Consider the following 15,812-nt stretch of genomic DNA (forward strand, 5'->3'; position numbering starts at 1 on the left):
AATAAGAACATAGTTGTTACTTAATGTTCACAATTATACGTTTGATAGCATAATTATAAATTAACATTTCAATTCAAACAATTATTGATATGATTGTAAATCATATATCATATATCATATGCAATTTATGAGCTTATTTTATTTAAAAAGTGTATAATTATTATTTTGTAAAATTATATAAATATTACGTCACATGCAATTTACTTCAGCAAGAAACACAATTTATTGATGCTATTAAACTTTCTAACATAGCTACTTATTTTAAATTTTCAAATCCAAAATTTGAATATCTTTGAGAAACACATCATTTTCAAAACTCAAACGATTTGGATTAAAAACATAATCTAAATTATGTATCGAACATATATGTATGTAACTAAATGAATTTTCAAACATCAATTGTGTATATCAAGTAAACTTGAAAATTCCATCCATTTGCTTCAAATGTCCCTTCAAGAAATTGAGTTTCTTCCTTGCCTAAAAAAGGTATGAGTATAAGTGTAATAAAATAGGGACAGATGTCAACATCAAAGAAAAGAGAAAAGAGAAAGGCACATAAAAAGAATTGATAATTGAGGGAATAATAATAGAAGGGATATTTTACATTTGGGTTTTTTTCTTCCATGATAAGTGAAAAGTAAATATTATTTTAAATCACAACCCTTTTCAAAATATTTATAATTAGAGTTTTTTAAAAAACTTAACAAATCCATAAAAAATTTATTAAAAATTTTCAAAAATGAAAAATTCTCAGAAACTCACCGTGAAAAATATAAAAATGGTTCGTGATTAAGTGACAGTCAAATTTTAACTATTTTTTCAATGATTTTTTATATTTGACACACGATCTTAAACAACCAAATAACACGATCTTGAACCACAGTTTGAAAAAAGTTGCAAAAAAAAAGATGAAAATGAAGGACAGATGATAATATTTATAAAAAAATGCATAAAAAAGGAAAAAGACGATAAAAAAGGAACATTTTTAAAAATAGTAAAATAAATTAAAGTATTTAGCAAAATGTTTGATTCTATCGATGATAGTTTTTTATCACTATAACATATCAACGACTATCTATGATAAAATTTGTTATAGGTGGTAAATATTTTATAAAATTTTGCTATTTTTTAAAAATTATCGTAAAAAAGATAATGATGTAAAAGAACGACAAATCTAAAATATTTTTAAAAAATGATCGGTTTTGGTAAGTTTTTCGTTTAAATTGTGTGGTTTTGGAGAAGGGGCGGTGAAATGAAGGCTTGGTGAGCGTGTGCACGTTGGGAAGGTTCTTTGGTTGATATGTGAGTGTTGTGAACTGTGGGAGTGAGAGTGAAAGGGAATATATCATAAATGAAAAAACAAAAGAAAGGGGAAAACATGTGGTAGTAAAGAGCTTTAGAATTCCCAATGATTGGGATTATTTGAAGTACACCATTCCCCCTTACTTTCTCTTTCGTTTTAGGATTCAAGTTCACCAAATTAGAAACCGATATATTCTCACTATGTGGTACAAACCTACTATTAGTCCATCTACTTATATATTTAATCTCCAACTAACTATCTTGTTTGGTCAGTTGACTAGGTTTTTTGATATATATTGCTCACCTATACACAAAATGTAAAATGTATTTATTCAAAACATTAAGTTAATAATTGTATCCATTTAAATGTTTATTTTGATTGACTTTTTAAGTGAAAAAAATATTTATAAACAATTAGAATTTTCATCCAACACACTACAAGGCCTGAATTTTTATAAATGTATCAATTTTTTTATATTACTCTTAATTTATTTTACTAATATGATGGGAAATTCATAATTTAAGTGAATCAAACTCTCAAAATTTCATAGGTCAATCAATTTAGATAATTAAATACTATGACTTTGAAAATCATCCATGCATTAATTGTTAAATGTGTATAGGTTTCTTCAAATGTCGATTTTACAAATGCACTATTGGATTAAATGCTTATATATATATATATAGATGGTTTATACATCGAAACCCTAAATTTATTTTTATCTCAAATTAAACTTTTAATTTTATTAAGCTAATCAATTAACACATTTTCGTATGAAATCAACTAGGACTTCTAAGTAATAATAATTTGAATTAGCTTATACCCTTTATCGAAATTACACTTTAAATGTCGAATCAATAACATGCATAATTAAAATTGACCTAAGAAAAATTATATTTTCGAATAAAAATTAATTGAGAATCTGTAGAAAGTTCTAATTGATAAAATTACAAGTCACACGATCTTTATCAAAAGAGAAAAAATGTCATACTACTATATTAGAGAATTTATGAGAAAACAAATTAGCTTGTATATTATTAGTATTATTATTTTGAGTGCTTTTCTATTATTAACTAAGGCATGATCTGGAAGAATATAATATATCAATTATTATTACTGTTGTGTTGTTTTCTTTTCAAAGAACAATAAATCAATTATTGTTCCTCAAGGGAAAAAAGTTCAATTATTGATAACTATAATCACTAAAAGCAAAGTCATATACATAAGAACAGGAGCTTGCCAAATATATATATAGTTTTGAAGCATGAAGCATGCCTCAATCTAAGATTGTCACATGCACTTGATTATCGAGTCTAATAACAAGTCTACTAGAAAAAAAAGTTTTAACATAAGTGAAAAAGAAAAACATATTTTCGAATTTTTTTTAGATTAAATATAAATTGTAAAAAAATAAAAAATAAAAACATTAACAACTATAGTATTTTCTCTGATAAACTCAAATGTTTATGTTATATTAAAAAACATATGGTATAATATATGATAGATTATAGGTTTTAGGAATAATAATTAAAAGAATATTTATAGTTGTGGTAAATATTTTGTCACATTTGGTCTAAATTATTATGTGTGACATCATAAATTAATAATTACACAAAATTATTGTTGATTGAAAGTCATTTTTTTAATGTTAGATAAAAACATATATAAAGATATTTTGTTTTTAAAATTATTCTCAACCAACTCTAACCTCATCAACTTTGATTTAATGTCTAATATGATAGTTAATTAATTTTTCCAACATTTTTTTTATAAAAGTTCATAAGTCCACCCGACAGAAAATTAAAAATTAGAATCAATAAAATTAAAAAAAATAAAATATATCAGTCAAATGGAATTTGTTAACATCTCTAAATCAAAAAATTAAAAGGAATAAAATAATTGGAAAGCTATTTAAAAAGTAAAAGAAATTAATGTGAAAACCACAGTTGTAATTGTAAATGCATCAACTAAAAGGCAGAGATTCTATCTGTTTCTACAAGCAAGGATTTGTGTATTATTATGAAAACAAAGAAAGAAAAGAAAAGATGCGAGTGAGAGTGAGAGTGAGAGAGACCAATCAAAGAAACGACGTCGTGTCGTGTTGGCATGTCTCGGGGGAGGCTCGCGGACGGACGAATGGCTTTGTTTTTAAAAGGACGCTTCGGCACGTGGGAATGGACGACGCTCCTCTTCACGTGACGCACGTGCCACCTTCATCTCACCACCAAAGCCGCAGCCTCTTTTGCTGAGTGGGACCCACATGTGAATTTCCCTTTTCTTTTCTTTTAAATTACTCTCTTTTTTTTTTCTTTTGGTTTTTGCCCCATTGTTTGTCCTATTCCCTAGACCTAAAAAAATAATTTTAAAAAATTAAGATTTAAAAAAGAGAAAAAAAAAAAGAAAAAAGGAAAAAAGATTCCATTTGCTTAAAATTTCGTGCATTTCTCCTCCCTAATTCCCCAACTGCCCGAGTCCCCGTAATGGACATGGGCCCACCCCCACATGTTCAAATCTAAACAGATAAATATGTAATAAAGTATAAAGTATAATTACAAAGTCGTCAAATTTATTTCATCACAAAATTTGAACTACAAAATATATATAAATTCATGGTAAATAATTCAAAATAGATATTATACAAGTCTATCAATTTTATATGATTAAGAGAATTTAAATTTTTGTTATATTTTAATTTATTTTCCTACATTTAAAGATAACTACCAATACTTTTTGTATATTTTTATTTTGCTCTATGGTTCACCATTAGTCTAATTATTTGAAGAATTCTCTACATTTGTATGGACAAATTACAAATATAATACTAACAAGTAGTATAAATTAATTTACTTATAACTTTTAAGTATGTACTGTTTTATTTTTTCTTTTTTTCCTTTCAAATTTGTTACTGCGTTTAATTTTATTTCCAGATTTCAGAACCAAGAGATGTCTACTCGGAAGTCATGATGTGTTCCATATTCCCTTATTTACATAGAAAGACCTTTCTAAGGAAGTGTCTACAACAACACAAGTCTTCTTCACTTAACAACTACATTTCAAGAGAAGGAAACCCATAAAAAGCACTAAAAGCTCGTTTACAGAAGAAAAACCAAACGAACTACTGCCCTGGATGGTTTTCACTTCAGCTATAAAGATCATCATCATCTCCAGCACCCATGGTGGAAGCATAGGGGTCGGCAGCTCCTGCTGCCACATTGTCGTTTCGATCAGGGAACCGAAACTCAGAACCAATTCCACGAGATTGCTGTAGGGTCTGAGCAAAGAGCTGATACTTCCTGATGTCTGCATCGCTCACACTTCGGCGAGCATACTTCATTGATTCCTCAAAATGTGCTGCCTTAATCTCTGAGACATCATCGATCTCGTCTTCTTCCATGGCTTCTGAGTTTTCACCCTGCTTTCTCTCCCTTTCGAGATCCTAACACCCATTTCGTGGATAAAAACAAGTTAACAGATTGTAGTAAATATGTATAGTTCCATAGAAGTAAATTCTTAAAATAATGAGGCAATATAAATTTATAACATCCATCTGGTGTTGGGAATTTCATATCTCAATGAGCAGATATCACTAAACATAAAATGAAGAAGGCAAGAAAGCAAAACTAAAAAAGAATCACCTTTCCAATCCATGACATTTAGTATAGATGCTGACTAGTTTAAGCAAAGATAGTCAAGAACTCTAACCAGCACAGGCTAAAGAAAGAAAGTGTTTGGCAGATAACAATTAGTTCAAGAAAAAGTAGTCAAGAAGTTAGTGTAAATGCTAACTTTTAAGAAAAGTACGTTGGTTTCAGTTTTCATGGAAGGGAAAAGACATCTTCAGAGAAAAAAAAAAGGCTTTAGGCAGCCACAGTGAATGAACATGGTTTCTCATTTCACGAGGACCTTTATTATCAAGCTTGTCACTGAAGAGTGCTAAATCTTTCCATGAAAAAAAATGTAGGTCTTTCTTGTAGGTACTATATTTATTTCAGATTGTAGTTTCTTCATTTGTTTTCTATTTTCAGCTTTGGCCTCATCAGTTGAAAAGAGATGAAGGAATGGCTGGTCTGCTATTGGTTAGGCAGCAATGATAAGGGTCAGTCAGATAAACAGTATGCGGATGAAGAAAAATAGGGAAAATATAATTGGGTCAAAATGAAAGAAATGAAATTATTTGTGAGTAAAAGAAGCAAACACTTTATAAAGTCAGCGAAAGAACTTTTAAAGAGAGTTGGTTAGAAAGATCATCACACGGATGACGTAACATCAGAAGTACCACAGTTCTCTTAAGAATTTGTTATCCTTACTTTTTGCATGTTTGAAAATTAAGCTTATAAACACTACTTCTACCGATAAAATTATCTAAATTTTGAAAATGTTTTTCAAAAGCCAAACTAAACTCGTGTTTTTAAGTGGAATGAAAAGCTTCCCTAAAAAATGGGAGGAAACAAGCATAATTTTCATAAATAGAAAACAAAAAAACAAAAAAACAAAATGGTTATCGAACATGATTCCAATCATTTCACCAATCTTCTAAAGCATGGTTCTTTTAATGGACAAGAAATTCAAGTAAAGGATGTTCACTCAGAGTCAAAGTTGCTGCCACATCAAACTGTAGTACAACATTTTTGGTAAAGACGTACCTTCTCGATATTTTCTCTAATGGCATATTTGCAGGCACGCTGACATATTTCAGTGATATCAGCTCCACTGAAGCCATGGGTATACCCTGCAAGAGCTGACAGATTGACATCTTTCGCCACTGGTGACTTTCGCAGACAAGCTTTGAAGATTTGAAGACGAGAAGACTCGTCAGGGAGCGGAATGTATATTAATTGGTCTAGACGTCCCGGCCTTAGCAGTGCGGGGTCGATAATGTCTGGCCTGTTTGTTGCCCCAATTATGAACACAGTCTTCTTTGCAGTCATGCCATCCATTTCTGTAAGAAGTTGGTTCAAGACTCTGTCTGCTGCACCACCAGCATCTCCAACAGAACTACCACGCTGTGAAAATTAAACCAATTTATCATATCTTTTGTATATATAAAAAATCTGAAATTCACTCACATATGAACATTCGTATATGTATATACATATGCATATACATACACATACATATATATACATACACACACACACATATGCATACTTTTAAAATAAAAAGAGTGATTAATTGTAAAAAAATTGATAAGAAATAAGAATTGGTCGACTATATGTTGAAGCTTGAAGACTTAGAACCTGAGTTGCTATAGAATCGAGCTCATCAAAAAATAGTACACAAGGAGCTGACTGACGAGCCTTGTCAAATATCTCTCTCACGTTTGCCTCACTTTCACCAAACCACATTGTCAGCAACTCCGGTCCTTTCACACTTATAAAGTTTGCCTGGCATTCATTGGCAATTGCCTTAGCAAGTAGCGTTTTACCACAGCCAGGGGGACCATAAAAGAGAACACCTTTAGATGGTGACATGCCGAATTTTTCAAACTTCTCAGGATGCTCCACTGGGTATTGGACAGTCTGCCACAAAACAACCAAACGGAGATGAGTTTGGCGAGGGAAAAAAAACTGAGGCAAAAGCTTAAAATTATAACTTCAAAATATAAAACAGGGCACAAACCTCCTGGAGCTCTCTTTTAACGTTTTCCAACCCACCAATATCATCCCACGACACATTTGGAACCTCCACAACCTAAAAGCAAAAGGCAACTTTTGAAGTTTTTACGACAGTTTAGTCAGTTGAAAAGGAACACAACACTAGAGGCAATTTTACGCCAAACTAACCACAATCTCTAACAAGATATGGAAGTAGTTTTTTCAGAGTAAAAATTAAGGAAGCAAACTCACAGTTTCCCGCAAGGCTGATGGATTAGAAGACCCTAAAGCAGTTTGGAAGTGTTCATTGGATACAGCCATGGAATTCAAAACCTCAGCATCTATTGTTTCATCTTCCAAGTCGATGACATCCATTTTCTCCCTAATACACTGGAGTGCTGCTTCAGTGCAAAGAGCGGCTAGGTCAGCACCAACATAACCATGTGTATCCCTTGCAACTCTCTCAAGATCAACCTGGTACAAAGACCAGCTTCTTAAGAAAATGTTCTACATGGAAAATATGTTTACTGAAAATTTATGTGAGGTAACATTTGAAAGAATCTCACATCCTCTGCAAGTTTCATGTTCTTTGTATGGATACTAAGAACTTCCAATCGTCCTACTTCATCAGGTACACCAATATCAATCTCCCGATCAAATCTTCCGAATCTCCTCAAAGCAGGGTCAATTGAATTGGGTCTATTAGTTGCTCCGATAATAATAACATGTGCTCGAGTCTTCAGGCCATCCATCAAGGTAAGAAGTTGGGACACAATACGTCTTTCCACTTCTCCATGCGTTTTCTCCCTCTTTGGAGCAATGGAATCAAGCTCATCAATAAATATAATCGAGGGGGCATTCTTTTCAGCTTCCTCAAATGCCTTCCTCAGATTACTTTCGCTCTCACCAGCTAACTTTGACATTATTTCCGGCCCATTAATAAGAAAGAAGAATGCACCTGTCTCGTTAGCAACAGCTCTTGCTATAAGAGTTTTTCCAGACCCAGGAGGCCCATATAGCAATATCCCTTTTGGAGGCTTTACACCAATTGATTTGAAGAGTTGTGGGTGCCTAAGAGGTAATTCGACTAATTCACGTATCTGAGCCATTTGCTTCCTGACACCTCCAACATCATCATATCCAACTTCGTTTAATCTCTCCTCATCCTCACGTTTGACAGGTTCTCCCTCACAGAAGATCTCGGTATCAGGTGCAACAACACAGTATTCACCAGGGTCCGTTTCTATGACCTTGAACTCAACACTTCTCATTCCACCCCGGACTAAGAACAGGTCACCCTTCCTTACCGGTCGATATGCTTCCAAGAAGTAAGCTAACATCAAGAGTAGCAACAAAACCAGAATCAGATTCCAATCATTTTCCAGAAATTCTATAATCTAAAATCAAGGGGAGATAGTAAAACTAAAATACAAAACCCTCACGTTTCAAATATGCATCAAAGAGGTTGCCAGTAACACCCTCTATTGTATCGTCAATAGGGAGGATATGAACCCGATTTCCATACTTCACGTCAGGACACTGATGGACAGATACAATGTCTCCAAGACGAACTCTGAGATTACCTCTTACAATTTTATTCATTCTGATTTTTGACTCTTCGCATTGTTCATCGGCAAGTACAATACACACTGTATCTCTCCGCTTCTTCCCCTATTATAATAATAACAACAATGCAAGTAAACTAATTATCATTCTCCTGGATAGATGAAACTGTCTGCCAAAACAAGCATGAACATCACCTTTAATAAAATAGTATCTCCTCTAAAGAACTGCAACTTTTCCATGGTGGCAGGATGCAATGAAACGACAGAGTTATCATCATTTATAGCCTCATCAACAACTAAGCGATTTGGAGATTTCTTCCGTTCCAAAATTGCAGTGGAAAAATCCCGTTTAGTATTGTTCCTATTTCCAAACAAAAGGTTCGGAAATCAACACAATTCAGAGGTAAATTAATGTACCTGAACGTGCTTAAGCTCCATCTTCTCTCTTATCTAAATCCAATACATATTATGCTAATATCTTCCCCCATCCTAACCATCTCATAAAAAGAATTGCAGAAAAACTAAAATTTCCAGAACAGTTTTTGGAACATATGTAGCACCAACTTTTCACTTGTATGGAAGTAAGATAAAGCTAAAATCTCTATCAACCTATCTAGCCGTTTGAGAACCAGAAAAATTCAGAGGTAATTACTGGGCCTGAACAAGAACAATCAAGATTCTAAACGAAAACTTACTGGTCCGATGAAGAAGAGAGTTCCTGGCCCTTGTCTGAAGCCGAAGAACCTGTTGGGTCTGTCATCGTTTCGGTCTTTTGTGTTTTGAGCACCACAAGGGTTTCTGCAAGTTTTCAGACCACCGGTGCAATGCAGAAGGAAGATGCGAAGAAATAAAAAATAGATGACACTGTTGTATGGAAGACGGACAACCGACATAGCCCGTTTCCATAAAGACGTTGATACCAATCAGTTCTCTCCACCTACACATGAAACTAATGGCGGGTCGCCATGGAAGTAAAGCTATCGGTGAAGTAGGCGCCATTTTTCAGTAGCAGGTGAAACCAAAAAGAAAGCGTTTGACAAATTGCGGCTTTTATTCTGTTAGGATCCGCCATTGAATCTGGGCCTGGCCCAACTTAACCCAGCCCAATTTCATTGCTCGAGAAAAACAGAAGTACGGCTGCTACCGGCGATGTTCCACCTTTAGTCTCCTTGCTTGTCCTCACGGCCACGGCGGTTCTGAAAGACGAAAATTTCAGCAAAGCAAATGATGGGTATCGAAATTTGTGGAAAAATAGACAAAGTAAATGGGAAAGGACTGAGTTATAAGGAATTTGTAGAACGATACATGGAGAAGAACAAACCTGTGGTGTTGACAGGTCTCATGGATGATTGGAAGGCTTGCAGTGATTGGGTCGACGAGAATGGGCAGCCAAATCTAAGTTTCTTTTCCACCCATTTCGGGAAATCCAGGGTACAGGTACTAAAATTTCTGCTTGAATATGATCTTTTTGGTTCTGATTGTCCCAGCTTAATTTTCATATGTATTCTTTTTTGTCTAATCTCACTTCAGCATGATGTATTGTAATTCAAATTCTCAGTGCATCCGGGGATTTTATTCAGTGGAATTAGTGGGTTGGTTTTATTCATGCATTTCAACTTGTAAGGAAGAGTCTTGTTCTTGCATCTCTTATTACTTGTGTGGGGAGTAGTTCTTCAATGAATTGTTCCATTTTATTGTTATTGGTAAACCTGAAATGATGCAAAAAGGATCAGTCTTGTTTGTCTCACTAACCATACATTTTTTCTCCCTTGGTGCATTATGACTACTGCGTTCCAGTCTCCCTCATTTGCAATCTCCGACTCTTACCATAAAAAACAAAGTAAGAGGAAATGGAACAATGATTTCAATGTGATTGAGCTATCACAGTTAGTTGATGTGTCCATGCTTATGTACCACTAATGGGAATACGTTTCCTATAGTGAAACTTGTCTATTCATGTTCAACTACTCTAAAGAAAGAGTTTTAAGTTTGTGTTCCACTTTTTAGGAGGTCAGATAATCATTTGGCACTTTTAGGTTGCAGATTGCAGTACTAAAGAATTTACAGATCAGAAGAGAGTAGAAATGTCTGTTTCAGAGTTCATTGATCAATGGTGTAAGGAGCCCATACAGGAGCATGGCCTTAGCTCAAACAATGGACTTACTGACAAGTCTGTACTATACTTGAAAGACTGGCATTTTGTGAAGGTGTAAGCGTCTACTTCTTTTTTCCCTTCATTTTTTTGTTTGTGTTTGAACTCATGGATATATATGTCTATAAGGAACATCAAATTGTAGACCTAAGGAAGTCCATCATGTAATGCTTCTAGTGTTGAATTATCAGGTTAAATGGTTGTTTGGAACACATGTAGAAGACGAACACGGCTCTTTTAACCCCACGTGATGTTGCTTTGTACACCTTAATTGAAGCATGTTTTATTAAGAGGTGCATTTTTTAGGATAGAGTTACTATTTGTGTGGACAAGTGGGTTGGAACACAGTTCATCTCATAGCTTAACTTTGAATCCGAACTATGAAAAAGCTTAGGAACATCCTTCTTTTTGAACCGGTGGAAATGTCTTCGCATGGTTTCTCCAGATATCCTACAAATAGAATTTTGTATTCAACGTTCATTGTCCAGTAATTAAGAGTCTATGAGTATCCTGCTTAACTTCTCCTTGAATAAGCCCGCATATAGTGGACACACACCCATACTCATGTTTTCCTAAATTGCCTGCTATTGACTAGTTGCGTCATTTTCTTAAATTTCCATGCTGGATTGATCTTTACATTATCATCTTGCATTATCATTGTTTGAAACATGATGCAATAACGTTTTTACTGAATGACTGTCCAGTGTCAAATCATGGGCTTTATTTGTTAGAGAATAGCTAGATGTGTGGTCTCACATGTTTTCCTATCCTTCTTGATGTGATTCTCAGGAATATCTAAATTATACAGCATATTCAACTCCACACTTTGTTTGTGATGACTGGCTGAACCTATACCTTGACAGCTACCGTATGCACAGGGATCCTGACTCTTACCAAGAGAAAGATGAAATAAGTTGCTCCGACTATCGTTTCGTTTACATGGGAGCAAAAGGTGCCATCATATATAACTCATGCACTTTTTAAAAATTTTTGCCCTCATCAAAACTTATGCGTGGTTCTTGGTTAGGTTCTTGGACTCCACTTCATGCTGACGTTTTCAGGTCATACAGCTGGTCAGCAAATGTTTGTGGAAAGAAACAGTGGTTTCTTTTGCCTCCTTCTCAGTCTCATCTTGTATTCGACAGGCATGAACATAGTTTTGTTATTTTGCACTTTCTTGTTAACTGATGGTTCAATGTGTTGGATTTTAAACTTGTTGTAATTTTGTAAGTAACCTCCAATTTATATTCTGAAGGGACTTGGTGGGCTTGAATAACTACCTATTTCCATTACATTAGTACTTGAGATTGAGAAGAGAAAAGTGACGGAAAATATGCTAAAACTCTAAGCTGAAAAGAACCTATGAGTTGTCTTTTAGTTTTTCAAGAGAATTTCTTCAATATGTAAATGTGGGAATGATACGATCTTTATCACATCCTACATTTAGAGCCATTCGATATCTTGTAGCCTGCCTGTCTATTCCAATACAATAATCCCCCCCACCAAATGCAATGCTTATCTTTGGGCTTTTTGTCGCTGTTTCCTCTTTTTCTAACTTCTTGTTTATATTTTCAGGAATATGAAGGCCTGTATTTATAATATCTTTGATGATATAAGTGAATATTTGTTTCCGGGTTTTAAGAAGGTATATATGATTGCATATGCTAAACCTCTTCTCCTTCTATTTCTTGAATATATCAGCTTTTTCCATGTTCATTTGTTTATCATTGTGCAGGCTACCTGGTTGGAATGTATTCAAGAACAGAACGAAATTATATTTGTGCCAAGTGGCTGGTATCATCAAGTTCATAATCTGGTATTATACTTCATTTATTTTTATGTCCTTGTGGTGCAAATTAATTTGTATTGTTCATGGTTTTAGGTCTCGTTATTTTATGATTAGCAATTGTACTTGTTCCACTATGGTAGATTGCTTGAATTATCTTTTACGCTCTCAACCTCTCTCCGATTATTATTTCTCAACGGATGCTTGATTCAGTTTGCTTTTTCTTTTTCTAAAGATTTTTTAACTTTGAGGTTCTTCTATATTTTCCATCATAGTTTTGTCTCAACAACCATTCTATCTTTTGATATGTGAATGCTTTCAGGATGACACCGTATCAATAAACCACAATTGGTTTAACTCCTACAATCTCTGTTGGGTGGTAAGGATTGCTATCATAGGCTTTACAGAATCTTTGTTCGTCACTTGATAAACAATATTTTGATCCTACCGGCCTGTTCTCTGCTCTGAATTTTCATTCTTTTAGTTGGACTTGATGTTGCGGGACTATAATGAAGCCAAGGAGTACATAGAAGACATTAGAGATATATGTGATGATTTTGAAGGTCTCTGTCAGCGCAACCTTGCAGCTAACACAGGTAGCATAAAGTTTTAGATCACTGTGTATAGTAACTTAGTCGATGATTGAATCAACATTCTAACATTCTGACCAGGTATACAAAGTTGCATTGAGTAAACTGCCAAAACAACTAGATCGTGTATCAATAATTCAATTCATATACAATATCTTATTATCTAGTTTAAGTTAGAGCTGGACATATACTTTCAAATCTTTAACCAGCTTATTGAGATCAGAGCATCATTAGGGAGCAAGCTCTTAAGAACTCCCGTTTTCTCATTATTAGAAGTTTTCAGTGGAAAGCCTTCTACGATGCATACGCTGATAGTATTAAGGAAGGAATGTGCATCCACACTTTACCATTGATGTAATTTATACTGTTTTTTGCTCTTCTTTCAGGCATGAACTTCTATGACTTTTTCATCTTCTTAGCACGCTTTTCGCTCGCGAATTCGGTGGTACTTGACACTCTAGCTAGAGATGCTGAAAATATTGCTGGAATTGGGAGCATATCTCCAATAATTCAGCAGTTGGTTCAGAATCTTTCTTCAATACAGAAGATTGCCTTGAAAATGAAATTCCTGGAATGTTTTTCAGGAGACCAAGGATTCATGTTGGATCTAGTAGAAACACACAAAAATCCCAAGTTTTCTAAACTTTGTTATTCATTAATTCGAACTTGTGAGTCCATACACAATCGACAAGTTTTGAGCTTTTGCTCAAAGACAGTCGCAACACAAGATTCTAGGACTTCGATAGTCATTCAAAACTTTTGTGATGCTGTTTCGTCTCCCCAAGATCTTGTCAAATATATCGACACAGTCTTAACTGAACACACAAGCATAGAATCATCGGAATGATTGTTCTCATTTCCTCATACACAAACTGATTCTCAAGCTGGTTTTTAGACAACAGTGTGGTTCATCTTCATCTAGAAGGCATTTGAGAAATGAGAAATCAAAATGAAATGAACTCCACCATTAGTGCTGGTCCTCCTGGCATTAAAGTGACAAATCTTGGGTACAGATTCTCTTTCTCTCTCATGATTGGATCATTGCATTGATTCAAAAAAAAGAAAGAGAAACAAGAGGTTAGTAGTCTGTGGTTCGATTTGAAAGTGACCCCAGTGGTGGATCAGATTGTGGGAGCACCCACCAAAGATCACCATCTTTTATGGGCCTTCGCTTTCTATTTTTTTTTTTTTTTCCTTTTTCCTGATCTGTCCTCATAAAGTGTTGTTTTCTTTTTATTTTGTTGGTAAAGCAAACTGTATTATTGTATGCCTTTTCAGTTCAGGCCAGTACACTAAGATGAGTGTCTGTGGTTAAAGTTTGTGGCACCAAGCAGTGGCATCCATTTCACTCTTCTCTTCACTTATTTCAACCTTCCTGTTTTCCGTTTCCACTGTTCTTCGTTCCCTCTCATCTCTTGTTTTCATTCCAATAATCTGTTTTGAACAAATCTTTGCAACTGTTTGATTTGTTTGGGGATGTGAGATTTCTGTTATTTGTTTGTCCAATCGTTAGATTGTGTAAATCTTTCGTTAGAAGTTGTTGGATGCTAACATGACTTCTAATTCATTTATATGACATAGTCCATAACACATGCCATAGACGTGAAATTAATGGTGTAGTTATATATATATTTTAACCCGAACAGTAACTATTTGAATAGAGAAGATACACCTCTATTGGTAAATTGTAGGTCCTATTTATCGTCTATGTCACATTCAAATAATAAAAATCATTTAGACTTGAACCATGACATGAAGACATGATTATTCATTCAAACATGTTATTATTGATTTTTGATAACCATCTCGATCCAAATAGTTGTAATGAAAGACATAACACAAAGGGCAAAATGATGATGTAAATATTCTTCCATCGTAACCTATTTTGTATATAATATAGATTAATAAATCTTTTACTAGATGAGTATTTATCTTTATCTTCAAGAAAATACGTGTCGATTACAGTTAAGAGATTAGGCATCAAATTCAGAAGAATCACATTCTTAAAGATATGATAATCCAAATAACTAATAGTATTCATTCTAAAGCAGAGAATCTTTGTTAAGAACCTCTCAAAAATGGAAAAGTAGAAAGAGAGAATATCTAACCCATCAATACATAGCTTAGTGTAAAAGCATTTTTAACCTCAACCTTTAACGTAAAATTCAATGCCAAAGTTTACTTATTAATTATTGAAAGAGGTAAAATAGTGGATGTTGTGAAAAGATTCAAAGGTATTAAAATGAACTAAAATGTTTATAAAATATAGCAAAATATCTCTGATAAACTAAAATAGATTAAAATAGACCACTTTATATGATCGTAATATAGATAAACGTAGTCTATCACACAGTTAGATTGATGAAATTAATTCGTAAAGAAGAAAAAAAAAGTTGAAATAGCATTGACCAGTGCCATTAATTATGTTTGGTTGACTCTTCATACTCTCCTTTTGATGTATTCACACCAATTCACTGCAGAGATATTCTGTAATGGTTCTTCTAAAGATTGAGAATGTTAAAAGAGCTATGCAAGCATTGCTCCTTTATTGCTCCCCACATGCAAAATTCATAAAAAGTATGGGACCTTAAAAAACTGATTTGAGGAAACTTTTCTTTTGACAAATCTTAGTGACATTATGAGATGACATTATGAGCCACTTTAATCCATTTTAAAAATAATACATCTTATCTTCTTTATTTTATTTTAAAAAAAAAAAATACATCTTATCTACTCATTATTGAGTGAGTCCTTGTCATCTTTAATAATTAAGCATGAATCACTATAATAATTCTACATTAATTTCATTATAGCTACATTTT

At 33.7% G+C, this 15,812-nt stretch overlaps 2 protein-coding genes across 5 annotated transcripts; one reads left to right on the plus strand and one right to left on the minus strand.

The window, feature by feature from the left end:
* Positions 1-4,231: 4,231 nt before the first annotated feature.
* LOC101205889 (cell division cycle protein 48 homolog) lies at positions 4,232-9,486 on the minus strand. Of its 2 annotated transcripts, XM_004138052.3 has the most exons (9): positions 9,158-9,369; positions 8,658-8,823; positions 8,340-8,568; positions 7,464-8,230; positions 7,150-7,371; positions 6,923-6,994; positions 6,541-6,822; positions 5,947-6,306; positions 4,232-4,739 (listed from the first exon to the last, which is right to left on the minus strand). In XM_004138052.3, the coding sequence occupies exons 1-9, from the start codon at positions 9,220-9,222 to the stop codon at positions 4,443-4,445; spliced, it is 2,460 nt and encodes an 819-aa protein (XP_004138100.1). In that variant the 5' UTR covers positions 9,223-9,369; the 3' UTR covers positions 4,232-4,442. The 2 variants fall into 2 exon arrangements, with proteins under 2 accessions (XP_004138100.1, XP_031740129.1); XM_031884269.1 differs by lacking the exon at positions 8,658-8,823 and having other exon boundaries at positions 9,158-9,486.
* Positions 9,487-9,555: 69 nt separating this feature from the next.
* On the plus strand, positions 9,556-14,447 carry LOC101207085 (2-oxoglutarate and iron-dependent oxygenase JMJD4). 3 transcript variants are annotated; one of them, XM_031884272.1, is made up of 10 exons: positions 9,556-9,899; positions 10,260-10,302; positions 10,506-10,669; positions 11,404-11,566; positions 11,642-11,759; positions 12,190-12,259; positions 12,350-12,430; positions 12,723-12,779; positions 12,885-12,996; positions 13,377-14,379. In XM_031884272.1, the coding sequence occupies exons 1-10, from the start codon at positions 9,687-9,689 to the stop codon at positions 13,835-13,837; spliced, it is 1,482 nt and encodes a 493-aa protein (XP_031740132.1). In that variant the 5' UTR covers positions 9,556-9,686; the 3' UTR covers positions 13,838-14,379. The 3 variants fall into 3 exon arrangements, with proteins under 3 accessions (XP_031740132.1, XP_004138273.2, XP_011655739.1); XM_004138225.3 differs by lacking the exon at positions 10,260-10,302 and having other exon boundaries at positions 10,499-10,669; XM_011657437.2 differs by lacking the exon at positions 10,260-10,302 and having other exon boundaries at positions 9,766-9,899; positions 13,377-14,447.
* Positions 14,448-15,812: the final 1,365 nt, after the last annotated feature.

This window comes from Cucumis sativus, chromosome 1, assembly GCF_000004075.3.
Source record: "Cucumis sativus cultivar 9930 chromosome 1, Cucumber_9930_V3, whole genome shotgun sequence".
Lineage (NCBI taxonomy): Eukaryota > Viridiplantae > Streptophyta > Magnoliopsida > Cucurbitales > Cucurbitaceae > Cucumis > Cucumis sativus.

Coding starts and splice junctions, on each gene's coding strand:
- LOC101205889 (XM_004138052.3), bottom strand. CDS start 9,222: ATGACAGACCCAACAGGTTCTTCGGCTTCAGACAAGGGCCAGGAACTC. Junction 6,995..7,149: donor CATCAGCCTTGCGGGAAACT/GTGAGTTTGCTT, acceptor TTTTGCTTTTAG/GTTGTGGAGGTTCCAAATGT. Junction 6,823..6,922: donor TTAAAAGAGAGCTCCAGGAG/GTTTGTGCCCTG, acceptor GTTTTGTGGCAG/ACTGTCCAATACCCAGTGGA.
- LOC101207085 (XM_031884272.1), top strand. CDS start 9,687: ATGATGGGTATCGAAATTTGTGGAAAAATAGACAAAGTAAATGGGAAA. Junction 10,303..10,505: donor CTCTTACCATAAAAAACAAA/GTAAGAGGAAAT, acceptor TTTAGGTTGCAG/ATTGCAGTACTAAAGAATTT. Junction 11,760..12,189: donor TCTCATCTTGTATTCGACAG/GCATGAACATAG, acceptor TTATATTTTCAG/GAATATGAAGGCCTGTATTT.